The sequence below is a fragment of the Pogona vitticeps genome, chromosome 3 (assembly GCF_051106095.1).
Source record: "Pogona vitticeps strain Pit_001003342236 chromosome 3, PviZW2.1, whole genome shotgun sequence".
NCBI lineage: Eukaryota > Metazoa > Chordata > Lepidosauria > Squamata > Agamidae > Pogona > Pogona vitticeps.
The window spans coordinates 121,415,425-121,430,457 of record NC_135785.1 but is presented as its reverse complement, the minus strand read 5'-3'; the positions used below and the strand labels follow the sequence as shown (position 1 = coordinate 121,430,457).

The window sequence follows — 15,033 nt, the reverse complement described above, 5'->3', positions numbered from 1 at the left end:
ATGCTCAGCAGAATGCCTGGCAATTTTGCCAGCAGAATCCAGCTGCGAATAAAACTCACTTCATGCAGCTAAATCACATGTAGGCTGAGTTGCTGTATGAGCAGGTCAGATAATTCAAGTTCAGGTTTCTCGCTTGCTGGTCAGAGTGGGAGGTGTCTTGCTGGCAGCCCTACCAGTTGCTAGCTATCCACAGAACTGTCTAAAATAAAGCCAGCAAGCAACCAAGATGCCAAATACAAAACTTCAACCTCATCTCAGTCTCCCAAATCTGCCTTTAATTAACTTTTTTTTTTTGCTTTCTTTTCCTGTGTCTCCTGCCATCTACTTTCCAGATCCCAAGCCGCCCAGCCAACCTGTGGCTCCCTCGTCTGCTAGCAACCTCCCATGGCCCGTGATCATTGGGATCCCCGCTGGGGCCGTCTTCATTTTTGGAACCATCCTTCTGTGGCTCTGCCAAACCAAGAAGAAGCCGTGCTCTCCTCCAGCAGCAGCTCCCATCCACCGGCCACATCCTCGAGACCGGGCCTGTGTGCCTCCGGTCCCGGACAAAGACTGCATCTCCTCCATCAACTATGAGGAATATGTTGCACAGCAGCAGCAGCAGCACTTGCTAGGCCAAGGGTCAGCCCTGGCCCCAAACATGGCTTCCAAAATGTACCCAAAGATTTACACAGACATCCATACTCACACTCACTCACACGTGGAAGGCAAAGTCCACCAGCACCAGCACATTCACTACCAGTGCTAAAACAGCAGCCATGCGCGGTGCTTATCTTACGGTACTAACTTTGAATCAGCCTATACTGCCAAGGTGTGTGTTGGGGGTTGGTGGGAGGGAGGAGCCAAATTAAAATCAAACCAAAAGGGGGGGGGAAGGAGACAAATGCGGAGTGAGATTTTTTGTGTGTGTGTGTTGTTTATTGTTACTGTGACAAGGAATAATGAAGGAATTCCCAAAGGGCAGAGGCACCTACTTGTACCCTTAGAAACCAAAAAAAAGCAAAACAACAACAAAACAAAAAGGCTGGCTAAGGAAGGGAGAGGAAGCCAAAGTCTGTTCGCCTTCCCTTTTTCTATTGCTGCTTCTGCTCTTTAGCCACCTGCGGAAATCCAAGGCTCCCAGGACTTCTTCCTCTGGAACGCGCACAAAAGGCCCTTTTCCTTCAGAAGGAGTGAAGGCACGAAAGTACCAGAGGCCCAGTACCAAAGCAACACCAGACACAGAAGCATTTAAGTGGCCTTACAAAGAGGACAAACAACATTGTGACAGTTTCCAGGAAACACACACACACACACACATATGTTCCTGGAAAACCCTGAAAAGGGTCACCATAAGTCAGAATTGACTTGATGGCATATGATTTATATATATATTTCGTAATGCTGCCTGATGCTTAGCAATAACCAAGCTAGTCATAAATGGGTGCTCCTCTTTCACCAGAGGGCCTTCCTGTAAACCTTAAAAGGGCTTAGCTCCCCTTCCCCCAACTACCACAAAAAAGAAGGACATTATACATCTCACTTTTATATTTATATTTAATTATAATATTGATGATGATAATAATTGAACTGCTGATTTTTTTTCCAAGCATACTCATTGTACTGCCCTTAAATGCTAGTGATCAGATTTCCTTGGGTTGTAATGGCAAATGTACGAGCTGACGTAGTATCACAAAGCAGATTTTAAAATGTTTTTAAACAGTCTGTGACCAGGGAATAATGAATTTGCTGAAGATGCACTTGTGGGCATGGGGAGGGGGAGGGGGGGTTGTGTTTGTTGATTCATACAATCTCATTTCAATTCAGTTTTGATTGCAGGGGATGGGGGAAATTAGTGAAACTGGACCATATTAAATATCCAAGTGGACTAAAAGTGAATTCAGTCAAAGAACTAAACCTTTTTAATTCTATATAGAGTTTAAACAGAAGACGTGTATATTTAATTTATTTTGTTAAAACAAAAAGAAAGAAAAATGTATGATATTTTCCTCAAAAACAGGCATTTCTATACATATTTTGGTCAGGAAAGAAAAGATTTTTCCAGGTTACTATAGATGCCATGCTCTTAAATATGAGAAATGTAGCTTTAAATAGTATTTTATTTAGCATCTTGAATGTCATATATTTGTATGGATTGTTACAATAGGTACTTACTAGGTTTCTTTTTCTAGATGACTCTCTTGTGTTCTTTTCTGTTTTTGCCCTCAAGACAGTTTATTCTTCAAGCCTTGTTCCTTGTACAAAAGAAACCATAGATATTCAACCATGCAAAATCCAAGGGCCTTTAAGCAAAACAGCACTATGGTTCAATCTGGCAGTGCCAGGGTGAATGGGTTGTTTGGTGAGGTAATATATTAGATGGTGCTCAATAATTTTTTTCATGAAACTGTCAACTATCAAATAACTAAGCTTAGTACTTTACTTTGTACACATATGTGACACATATAAGGCTTATTCAGGTAATGCAAACAGCTGTCAACTTGCACCACTGTCAGCTCACGCTGTCAATTGTATATCAATATCGTGTTGCTGGGGAAATACGATTTCTTCCATTAGAGGTTCAGGAGTAAGCCCTGTTTTTTTTAAAAAAAAAATGGTTCCAAAAGTGCCACAGGCCTCTTGATGTCACTAGTGATATGACGAACCTTCCCCTGCTGTTCAGATCCATACCATGTTGTGACTTTAAAAAAATCCTTAGTGATTTTGTTTTTTCTTATTATCTAATTCTACAAGTGGTGCACATTTGAAGTCGTTGGTTTTAACTAAAGGAAAACTATGCCAAGATTCAGCAATATCCACACACGTCGAGCTTGTGCCCTTCCCCTTTCCCCTCTCATAGCAACAGAGTTGTTGCCTTCCCTCTCCCCTGATAAATCCATGGGAGCCTTTTGTGTCGGGCTTTCCCTGGAAGATGACTTCCCTTTTTTTTCACAGAGAGAGGGAGAGAGAGATCACGGTGTTCTTTTCTGCCACAAAGTTCACCTTTGCAACTCATCTCCTAAGAACTGAAAGAGCAACAAGGGGAGTGGGTTAGGGGTTGTGCTGAAATCATCCACTGATGAACTCCTGCTAACTGCTACAGGCTGGATGTACCATTCCATGGAACGTAAGAGTAGGAGTTTCACTGTTGAGCCAGTTTTTCTGTGAGCCTGGCCTGTAAGCAGCTATTCCATCATTCCAACTGACACTGGAGACAGGAGGGTGGAGATATGTCTGTGCTTTATGGTTTAGAGATGAGGTTACAAAAAGAGAAAGAGAAGTGTTAGAATTACTGAGAAATGAGGATTGGTGTTATTGTTGACTGGTTGGAGTTTGGAGAAATAAATGTTAAAAATAATTTAAATAATGTTTCAAAGCTTGTCATAGTTATATATGGAACACAGATGAAAATGGGATCGCACAATTAAACTTTGAGGTTCACACATGGCCTTGTCCATGCCTCCATACTTTACCATAGCCCTCCTCATGCTTAACCCCTCAAACGATCAATTGACCCTCTTGGCCAGTATTCTGTCTGTGCCAGAGCCGTGCACCAACAGAAGTGCCTCTGGAATCACACTGCCACCTCAGCAGTTCTGCAGCTACCACAGGCACAAGAATGAGTTGCGTGACAGGATTTTGGCCTCTGGATCCTTTGGTATCTAAGTTCGATAGTTTTGATATGGACACCTGTATCTTGAAGCACAATTCAGCCTTACCATTCATTGGCAAACCTACCATCCACCACCCACACATATTGACTTCAATAGGGGCGGAGGAGATTTACAGTCTTTTGAGACTGGCATTGAGGATGTTATATAGACAACAAAGCAGTAGTTCCCACTGGGAATTTAGCAAGTTTCCCACAAAACCTGAGAAATTATATAATCGAGCTGAAACCATGACTGTAATTTGTCGTGTTTAGTGGCCCTGCCAGTAGTGTAAATTGTACTTGTATCTCTCAGGTTAACACAGTGAGAACTGTACTTTGTACATGTTTTCTTCTGCTAAAATGCCACAGCTGTCTTGCAAAACATTTCCCTTACACATGGAATACAGTTGCCTGCTTTAATGATTCCATTTTAACACTAAGTCCATCAAGGTTTTGTGACAGAAATAGCTTCTGTTTAGTGTGAGGAAGGCCACTTTCTCCCAGAAAACCTGGTAGAAATGTGGAAGTACCAGGAACATCCAGTGCCATTCAGTGCAAAATTTATCCTTGGTTTCTTATATAGAAAGCCATGGGTAGCAAATTCTCTGTGTGCCAGCTGAGATAGTGAATACATCTTGTGAGCCTGATCCTCTGTATTATTACTCAGAAAGAAGTCCCAGTATTCAGTAGACCTTTCTGAAAGGTAAGCATGTTTATAAATATTGAGTGAGTTTGACTTCTTTTATGGGATGGAGGCTCGTATTCCAGTCCTGAAGCAGAAAAATGGAGAGTACATCTTATTGAATTAAATTGAATATCTTGGTTAAGATTTCACTGTGTATATCATGAAGGTCTATGGACTGCATTCGTGCATATTCTTGAGGCTTTTTGAGATGCAGGTTGCTTTCAGGGATTCACAGATCCTCCAGGACAGGGAACAAGAAACGTAGCCACAGTATTCATTGTTCTTGTTCTTATTTACAATGGTACACTATGTTTCAGCATAGCATATTGTGCCAAGTTTTGTCTTCCACTGTCCTGGAGAGACAATACATGGCAAAATAATGTGACTTCATGTCTTTTAATATATATGAAAGATATTGCTTGTCAACATGTCTGCCATAAGCAACCAGCATTTCCAGTGGATGTAGCATAATGAGCTACACAGAAATGTTACCTGTTTAGCCCTAACCTTCAGGTTAAAGGTGGTCAAGCTTCAAACATAAATTGCTTGTCAATATGGTTTGTTTGTAAAACTGAATTTGGTGTCAAATATTTGTGTTTGTGATATCTCTCCATTTTGTTTTGACAATCTTGTACTTTTCAGCCTTGTCAAGGTGAAAGCTTTATCAAAAAATGCAAATTAAAAAAGTGTGAAATCTTTAATCAAGTTGTGCAGTAATATGATGTTCAAGAAAACAAACATAAGTGTTATCTGTTTATTAAAAAGGGGGGGGGAGAATCCGGAAGTATATTTTTGTTGCATATGATTCTCCCTATCTGAAGCAATTTCTTCCACTTCATTCTAGTTTCTGTCCAGTTGTAGCAGTGTGAGATTCTGATCAGTCTGCTTTTTCGCACAACCTCAGTTCCATTCCTACTTTTCCGGTGCTGTTTTTTAGTGCAACTTTGCTCTTTTTTCACAGCCACTGATTCACTCTTAAAGTGTTGGCTTGACTGCCCTACCCTGTCCTGACATAACCTTTTGTTGTGCGTGAGGAGAGACCCACAACCATTTCATCAGCATTCACATATCAGCACATGTTACCAACGACAAAAGCAAAATTTGGCAATATGAAAATTTGCATCTGGGAAAGATTATTGTAAGAGCCCATTTCTGTGCCAATTACCATATAGTTTGTGGTACACAAAGTCATGGTAAATTACAGCAAATAAACTGAGGCAAGAAGTGCATCATTTTATAATAAGCACCACAATACACAGCAATAACCTGACTAGACTCTTTCACCAGTGGGTGATACTCCGCATACCATAAATGGTCAGAGATTGAGCCCTGGTTGATTTGAATTAAGAGTATTTTAAAACTTTGCAAACAGTAAGGAGGAATGTCTATAGCAGTAAGAAAGAAAGAAAGAAACTTCTATTTGACATCAGTGTTCTGATTAATATGCTTTTGCCTGGAATCCATTAAGGACCTTTTGAAACAATATATTGCCTGACATCTGTTAAAGCAGCAAAAGAATCCATGTCTTCAGGACCTGCCAGTTTAGTAATTATTGAGGAGAAAAAGTAGGCCCCTGAAGCTTGTTTTCCCTTTGGCAACGTAAGTCTGTGGCATCCTGGCCTGTGCTTGGCACTTCAGAGCCTTTATCCTGGAGGGATGAAGGAGAAAGCCCGCCAAGCCAGAAACCCACCTTTCTTCTGCACTAGCTGTGTAGGCTTTCAGCTCGCTTGAACACAGGTATTGAAAGGAATGTTTTCGAAGCTCTTCCTGCCGTAGAAGTGGCAAGCAATAAATAACATTTTAGGAAAGAGACTGGCTTTGAGCTATTTACTTTAAAAACTTAAGTGAAATGTTACAACACATGATGATAGATTTATACAACATTTCACCTGCCGTTCTAGCTTTTTAAAAGAATTATGTTCAGTATTGGCCTATTGACAAGCAGATGTAGACACCCAAAGTATATAATCTCCTGGGTTCCCTTTTTACTGAGGACATTTCCCTCATTTATTTTCTTATTAAGGCAAGCTGAGGGAGAGTTTTAAGTAAAAGTGAAGGCTCTTTATTACAGCTTATTTTCCAATTCATTACAGGCTGTAGTCATAAAAAGCCCATGCTTTATCATTTATCATTTTGACATTTTTATGAGAGTTTTATTATTCTGGCTCACTTCCACACCAAAAAGAAGAACTCGTGTAATGATGCTTGCCTGGCTTGTTAAGACTAGCCTACACCGTTGCCACCTTTTGTCTCCCACTTCCTTCCTACTCAGCAGAAGAGCTATTAGAAAAAAATGAAGTGGGCAGTCTTACTTTCACTTGAACTTCCTTGCTACTGAGAGAAGCTATGGATTGATCTAAACCTGCTGGTCCACTCCAGCATCTCCCATACAAACAACCTGCTGAATGAAATCATTTTGACATGAGACGTGAGTGGTTGAGCCTGAAGTTTTCTGTACACAAAGCACATTGTCTGCCACTTCTGTGTCTGCCCTGCTAAACAACTGTTATCTAGTGGCATACTCTTTTCAGAAGTTGGAGCTTCCATTAAGGTAGCTGCTATGACTCTCCTGTACTTTTGTCTAATCTCCATTTAATATTTGTAGGACAGCAGCTTTTGCCACATTTTGTAACAGTGAGTTCCCTTGTTTAATCATGTATGGTGTGCAGATGTACTGTCATCTTTCCGGTATTCACTACAAACCATTTTCCTCCAGGGATTCCAAGTCCCAACAATACAAGAAAACATTCCATTCAGTTCCTCTATGCGATGTGTAAGTGCATTAAGACACCTTCGCCATTTGTTTCTTAGTCTGCCTTTCCCCATGAACTACAAAAGCTTCAAATGTTTAAGCCCTTGCTTCTAAGGAAGATTGAAGGTGGTTGCCAACCATTTGCAAGGCACCATGGCTGCCCATGCTGAGATGCCGGAATACAAACGGAGGCCACAATGGTTCTATTAGTCGTAAGAGTAGAGGGACAATCCCTAGGGAATTGGTGGACCCCTCGCAGATGAGAGATATAACAGGAGGTTGCCACCAGGAGAAGCAGAAATGCAGCAGGAAGTAACGGGAGAAGCTGTACAAAAGCAGGCCGCCAGGGAGATTACCTGGGGCAGGCAGAAGTCCTGATGCCAGACAAAAGCAGAGACCCTGACATCAGAAGGGGTGATAGGCGACAGAGCAAGAGGGAAGGAGGAACCCTTTCAGAAAGAAAGAGACGTGTCAGAGAAGGTAACCTACCTTCTTACCCAGGAGGCTCATGTCCAACCTGGAAAGGCTCAGGAAACAGAAGGGTTAAGAGGAAATACTGGATCCTCAGGAGAGAAGGACTGGGGAGACACTCAAAAAGAGTGGTCCAGCAATTACTGGGGCAAGGACTCCCTAGCAGAGGAGGTTCTGAAGAACTGGAACTACATCTAGGATCCCTGGTGGTGAGTTTTTGCATCCAGTTTAGGAGAGGCCTCCAAATATGAATACAGGCTGCCCCCAAAACTTTCCTATGGGGAAGAGGGGGGTTGAAAAGAAAAGAGGAACAGAGGAAGGAAGGTGGTTCCACTCCCTCCCCCACGAAAAGACGCTGGCAGAGAATGAGACCTTGTGACCATCAACCCCAGGAAGCAAAGAGATCCAAGGTGCTGAACAGAGAATGCCACCATTCTTGCCATCAGTGTGGGCATATTGCCTCTCACTCCAGGGAACAACCTTGAGGGCAAAGAGCCCCAGCAGACGAACAGAACCTACCAATCAAGCTGGGGGCTCAGTGAAGGGAATAGACAGCCTGTTTCCACTGCCAGAATAAGCCAGCAGAGGGGCAGAGTGTTTTGAATTTGAGCTAAAACCACATGGGCTTAGCCCCAATCCAAAAGTTTTGTGTCGATGTGTGTCTTCAGACTGTGCTGCGGCCACCACTACCTGTCAAACAAGGTCAGTTGCAGGCACCGGACAAACAATGTGATCAGACAGGCAGTGGGGCAGGTGAGGGCCGAAGGGGTAGGTGGGGGCAATCGGGCAGGCAAAGGGGGGAGGTGGAGGGTGATCAGGCAGGCAATGGGGGTTTGTCAGGCAGGTAGTTGGGCAGTCGGGAGTGATGAGGCAGGCAATGGCAGTGGTCAGGTGGAGCAAATGATTGGGCAGGTGATGGGGTGATCAGGTAGGTGATGAGTCAGGATGGGGTGATTGGACAGGTGCCAGCTTTTTACAAGCATGGTGCTTTAATTTTCAAATATTTCTGCTATCTGGTATAGCGCTGTATCAGATAGCAGGATTTTTTTTAAGTGGCAGCAGTGTTCACATTTGTGGAATCAATTCCACATGGGCCTCAAAATAAACGGACCTCTGCTAGAGGAGCAGAAAAACTCATTCCATTGGCACAGTAGTCTGTGCATGCATGTGCCATGTGTGTATGCTAAAAATTAAATACAGTTTTTTTAGGTTTTACTGTCAATGAGCTTGAGCCCTGAGTCTCACTGAGTCCCCCTGAGAGACCGGAGCCCCCCCCCGAGGACCAAACCAGGGAGTTGCAGACTAATGGAGAGACATTAGGACTGGTATCAGGAACTGGGACTACTCATTTTGCATATAATATATATATTTAAAATTATTTATATATCAAACAACAAAAGCAATAAACAATAAAATAAAGTTTTCACTTCCATTAAATCCATTTTTCTTGTAGAATATCAGTCTTTATACATTTTCTTAACCCAGTGCCATTCTTCCCTTCAGGACTAGATTCCAGTCCTTGACTTTATCATTCATACCTCCCCATATCTCTTCAGAAATACATCAGTTCTTCTTTTGGTGTATACTCCTTACCTTTAGCTCCAGAAGTGCATTCCATATTTCTCTAAAGTCATTATTTTGGGATATACCTCTTCTGCTTTTCATGTCACAAGTCAGTTTGTCATTAATTGCCATATTCCACATTTCTCTGTACTATACGTCCATATTAATCTGTTTTTCACTTTTCTAATTCTTTGCAATTATTAATCTTGTCAAAGTTACCATTATGGTAATTACCTTTTCTTTTCTCTTTACATGTTTAGCTGCCCAGAGACCTCTGGGTAGAATGGGCGGCATATAAATAAATAAATAAATAAATAGATAGATAGATAGATAGATAGATAGATAGATAGATAGATAGATAGATAGATAGATAGATAGATAGATAGATAGATAGATAGATAGATAGATAGATAGATAGATAGATAGATAGATAGATAGATAGATAAATAAATAAATGTTTTTTTCTTTGACAATGAAGCAGTCAGTGGAGATGATTGTATATCCAATAGTGACTGCCTTTTTGCCTCGGCCTGCTGGACTAGTGTCTATTCAAATTGGGAGAGGCCGTGATGCAACATCTGCCTCCAGGCTGAACACTCAGATGTCAGGGTTTCCCATCTGTTGAGGTCCATTCCTAAGGCCTTCAGATCCTGCTTGCAGATGTCCTTGTATCACAGCTGTGGTCTCCCTCTGGGGCAATTTCCCTGCACTAATTCTCCATACAGGAGATCTTTTGGAATCTGATCATCAGCTATTCTCACAACATGCCCAAGCCAATGTAGACGTGACTATTTCAATAATGTATACATTCAATAATGTATACATACAATAATGTATACATGCTAAAAATTCCAGCTCATTCTAGGACTATTCTATTTGGAACTTTGTCCTGCCAGGTGATACCAAAAATGCGTAGGAGACAATGGATATGGAATGTGTTCAGCTTCCTCTTCAGCTGTGCACAAAGGGTCCAGGACTCACTGCAGTACAGGAGAATGCTCAGGACACAGGCTCTATAGACCTGGATCTTGGTATATGCCGTCAGCTTCTTATTAAGCCATACTCTCTTTGTAAGTCTAGAGAACATGGTAGTTGCTTTGCCAATGTGTTTATCCAGCTCGACATCTAGGCAGGGAGTGTCAGAGATAGTTGAGCCAAGGTACACAAAGTCATGAACTGTGGTGATCTCCTCTGAAGCCCCTATTCCCCCTCAGGCCTTCACGAGGTTCTCGCTCTTCTTCTTTCTTCGCTGCCACCAGGTATTACTGCCTTAATACCATTTAATCATGGAGACATGTGTGCTTTTAAAACTTGTCATTTATTAAATCAGGGAAGTTAACATCTGATTAATATTCAATAGGTAAATCACAATTGCTGATCTCTTGTATTTGAATCAGTTCTACTTTAACTTTAAAACCCCGTTAACTCTCAGTTCCATTCAGCGTTCTTACAGATCTCTAACTCTTAGTTCACTTTTAAGCTTCACACTGTCTCTCACTCACAGAATCTCTCTCAGGCTCTATACAGCAGCCTTTATATCCAGCCCCTTTCCCCTTTGGCTCCTTCTCCACTGTTCTGCTGTGACGGACTGGTGAGGGCGGGGCTGTTCGCTACATGAACAATCTCCAATTCTTGCGTGGAGATGGTAATAGAGGGAGATGAGTCCACACAGTCTTGACAGGCCTTGCTAAATAGATTCATGAGTTGTTGGAGGTCTTCAACAGAGTGGGCAACAATGGCTGCATCATCGTCGAAGAGGAAGTCCTGCATGCATTTCAGCTGGACTTTGGCCTTTGCTCTCAATCTAGAGAGATTAAAGAGCTTTCCATCTGATCTAATCTGGAAAAAGACACCTTCTGTTGCAGTTCTTGCTGTCTATCGGATGAACAAATAGAAACTTAGAGGATACACATGACCTAATGGAATGTATGCCTGTGTGTACAGCTGCACAGTAGGAAAAACCAGCTTTGATTCAAAGTACTGCATTTTTTGCACCATAAGACGCACTTTTTTTCCAAAAAAACATTGGGGGAAAAGTATATGCGTCTTATGGAGCGAAATTCCCAGATTATTTTTTTCCTGTTTTCTTTGCCTAAAAATTTGGTGCGTCTTATGGAGAGGTGCATCTTATGGAGCGAAAAATACGGTATTTTAAACTGATTTCTTACTCTTTTCTGTGGAGGAAATCATTCTACTGTATTTATTCAGATGAACATGAACACTTATCTTGTTGGCAGAGTCAGGAAGGGTGGAGAAAGAAAGCTAAGAAAGAAAAGAGCCATCTTCCCACTTTCCATACTTTCTAGAGCAGCCTTGAAGTAGTTAATGGCATTTATACAAACTTATTTCCCTATATCTGTGGGATTTCTGGATCTTGTGAGGGTCACTTGATTCAAACAAGAAATATTATGTTGAACAGGCATTATACTAACACAGATGCTTCCATCTCTATTCATTTTTCTTTCTCTCCCCCGCCGCTTCTCTTGTGGCCTGATTGCAACCAAATGCAAAATATTAGTGCCAGTAACTTACTGGTGGTCTCAGTTAGAGTACACCCATGGACTCAATGTCATTTTCCTCACTGTTGACTTCTTATATGCCGTAGAGTCGGAACTGACTTATACTGACCCTAGTAGGGCTTTCAAGGTATTTAAGGAGTGGTTTTTACCAGTTCCTGTGCATTTCCATGGCCAAGTGAAGATTTGAACTCGGGGCCCCTGAGCCATATATCTGCTACAGCACACTGGGTATCCCAGTGTTGACTTATCATTCAGCAATGGATTCAGCAGGTCTACTTTAGTTGAGACTAGCAATGATTTTGTGCATGAACAAAACCTAGGTTGTTAATTCATGTCCTGGCATTTCCTCCAGTGAGCTCCGGGTGGCATACATGGCTCTTCTCTTTGACCTCCTATCTTCACAGCAATGAACTGTGAAGAGGAAAGAGGGCTCATAGACAGGTTGAAAGTTTTTATAATTAGCAGACCTTTGGTGTGCTCCTTCCAGACACCAGGCAGAAGGGGTTTCAGGCAGCAGCTCTAGCACGGATACTGCCCATGGGTGCAGCCAATGTTCGAGGTTGTACCAACTCATTCTCTTCCCATCTTGTCCATTGTTCTTGCTGTTTACTCATTAAGTCATGTCCGACTCTTTGTGACCCCATGGACCAGAGCACGCCAGGCCCTCCTATCTTCCATTGCATCCCAGAGTTGGGTCAAATTCATGTTGGTAGCTTCAGTGACACTGTCCAACCATCACATCCTCTGTCGTCCCCTTCTCCTCTTGCCCTCACACTTTCCCAACATCAGGGTCTTTTCCAGGGAGTCTTCTCTTCTCATGAGATGGCCAAAGTACTGGAGCCTCAGCATCAGGATCTGTCCTTCCAGTGAGCACTCGGGGTTGATTTCCTTCAGAATGGATAGGTTTGTTCTCTTTGCAGTCCAAGGGACTCTCAAGAGTCTCCTCCAGCACCACAAAGTGCTGGAGGAGACTCTTGTCCATACAAAGGGTTATCTTTAGGCCAGAAAGCTGCCTTCCATTCATGCAGTGTTTCACATGCTGTTTCGGCATCCAGCATCAGACAGTAAACACAACTCTAGCAAGCAACTTGAGTAGGTGTGGTGGAGACCCATGGACAGCAGTCCTTGTTTCAATTGTGCTATTACTGATGACTGGCATGCACAGGGCTGGTTGTAGGATACTAATTGAAGGAGCATCTCTTTTTTTAGTTGTGGCAGAATGCCCACGTCACTCCTCTCTATCATAGCTGAAGCTCAAGTGCAGGAGCCTATGAGAATTTATTTATTTATTTTATTTGTACCCCGCATATCTGGTCTTGCGACCACTCTAGGCGGCTTCCAATACAACATAAAACAAGTAATAAAATTAACACAAGTATTTACAAGACGGGAAAATAGAGTGAAGAATAAATAAAGAAAATAAAAAGAAAAAGTTCAAGTACAGTGGTGCCTTGCTAGACAGTTACCCCGCATGACAGTTTTTTCACTAGACATTGACTTTTTGCGATCGCTATAGTGATTCGCAAAACAGTGATTCCTATGGGGGAATTTCGCTGGACAATGTTTGGTCCCTGCTTCGCAAACCGATTTTCGCTAGACGACGATTTTGATAGCTCCCTCCGCGCTTGCAAAACAGGTGTTTTGGGGACCTAAGCTTCGCAAGACAGCTATTTAAACAGCTGATCGCGGTTCACAAAGCGGCTTTCCTATGGCCAATCTTCGCTAGACAACGACGATTCTTCCCCATTGGAACGCATTAAACAGGTTTCAATGCATTCCAATGGGGAAATGCTTTTCGCTAGACAATGATTTCGCTAAACAGCTATTTCAGTGGAACGGATTATCATCGTCTAGCGAGGCACCACTGTATTGACTGGAGAGAAGGCCTGAATAAACATCCATGTTTTTAATTAATTTTTAAAGATACCCAGCATGGGGGCCACACAAATTTCTGGAGGGAGATTGTTCCAGAGGTGAGGAGCTACTCCCGAGAAGGCCCGATTTCAAGTTTTCTCCTTCCGGGCCTCTCTTGGCATCAGGCTCCTCAGGTGATCTGGGTAGACCTTGATGGGAGTAGGCGTTCTGCCAAATATCGAGGTCCTAAACCGTTTAGGGCCTTGTAAGTAAGCATTAAAACTTTGATGTCGATGCGGAACCGAATGGGCAGCCAATGCAATGAGGCCAGAATATGCTGGTATTTTCTCGCTCCACTAAGGAGTCTGGCTGCCGCATTCTGCACCACCTGGAGTTTCCGCATCAGCCTCAAAGGCAGCCCCATGTAGAGCCCGTTACAGTGGTCTAATCTTGAGATTATGAGTGCATGCACCAAGGTAGTGAGTGCCCCCATGTCGAGATAGGGTCGCAGCCAGGCTATCCGCCAGAGATGGAAAAAGGCGGTATGGACTACCGACACCACCTGCATTTCCATGGTGAGCACCAGGTCCAGATGAATCTCCAAGCTGCAGACCCCACTCTTCATGGCCAGGGTCACCCCCCCAAACGAGAGAGATTCACCCAAGCCGCCAACCCCGAGGGCACCCACCCTCAGAACCTCCATCTTGTCCAGGTTCAGCCTCAGCCCATTTTCCTGCATCCATTGCAGTATGGTCCCCAGGCAGCACTGGAGGAACAGGATGGCATCACCTCCAGTTGATGAAAAGGAGATGTAGAGCTGGGTGTTATCAGCATATTGATGACATGAGGCCTCACACCCCCTGATGACCCCAACCAGTGGCCTCATATAGATATTAAACAGCATTGGGGAGATAATCGACCCCTGTGGAACCCCACAACTGAGACTCCACGGGGCCAAAAGACTCTCCCCAAGCTGTACTCTCTGGGGTCGGTCCTCCAAGAAGGAACGGAGCCAGGCGAGTGCCAAGCCACCAATTCCCAACTCAGAGAGCCTCCCCAGGAGGATACCATGGTCGGTGGTATCGAAGGCCGCTGAGATGTTGAGGAGGACCAACAGATATGTTTTACTCCTGTCAGCCTCCCTCAACAGGTCATCATACAGGGCGACCAATGCCGCGTCTGTACTGTGGCGTGGCCTGAAGCCCAACTGAAACGGATGCAGGTCATCTGTTTCATCCAAATGAGCCTGAAGCTGGTCGACCACCACCCTCTTGACCACTTTGCTGATGAAAGAAACATTGGTGACAGGCCTATAATTGCCAATTTCGTCCGCCGCCAAATTTGGTTTCTTTCTTATGGGCCTAATGAGTGTCTCCTCAAGAAAAGACCCATTTATTATTACAGTGGCCCATTCTGTTGTTATCGGCCTGGCTGCTTTGATTAGCCAGGCCAGGCAAGGGTCAAGAGAGGAGGTGGTGGCCCGACAGTGATCAAGCACTTTGTCCACAGTATCTGGCATCACAGGCTGAAAGAGATCGAGAGTCACCGGGCAGGACGG

At 43.3% G+C, this 15,033-nt stretch overlaps 2 protein-coding genes across 5 annotated transcripts in view; one reads left to right on the top strand and one right to left on the bottom strand.

Moving 5' to 3' along the window:
- FGFRL1 (fibroblast growth factor receptor like 1) overlaps nucleotides 1-5,017 on the top strand; it is a 246,375-nt gene extending 241,358 nt beyond the window's left edge. For all 4 annotated transcript variants that reach the window (XM_020797052.3, XM_072994804.2, XM_020797053.3 and 1 more), the window contains one exon: nucleotides 333-5,017. In XM_020797052.3, the coding sequence (XP_020652711.1) occupies nucleotides 333-748 (416 nt within the window). In that variant the 3' untranslated portion in view covers nucleotides 749-5,017. The remainder of the gene's footprint in view (nucleotides 1-332) is intronic.
- Nucleotides 1-15,033, bottom strand: part of LOC144588123 (uncharacterized) — a 395,823-nt gene that overhangs the window by 337,833 nt on the left and 42,957 nt on the right. The window lies entirely within an intron of this gene.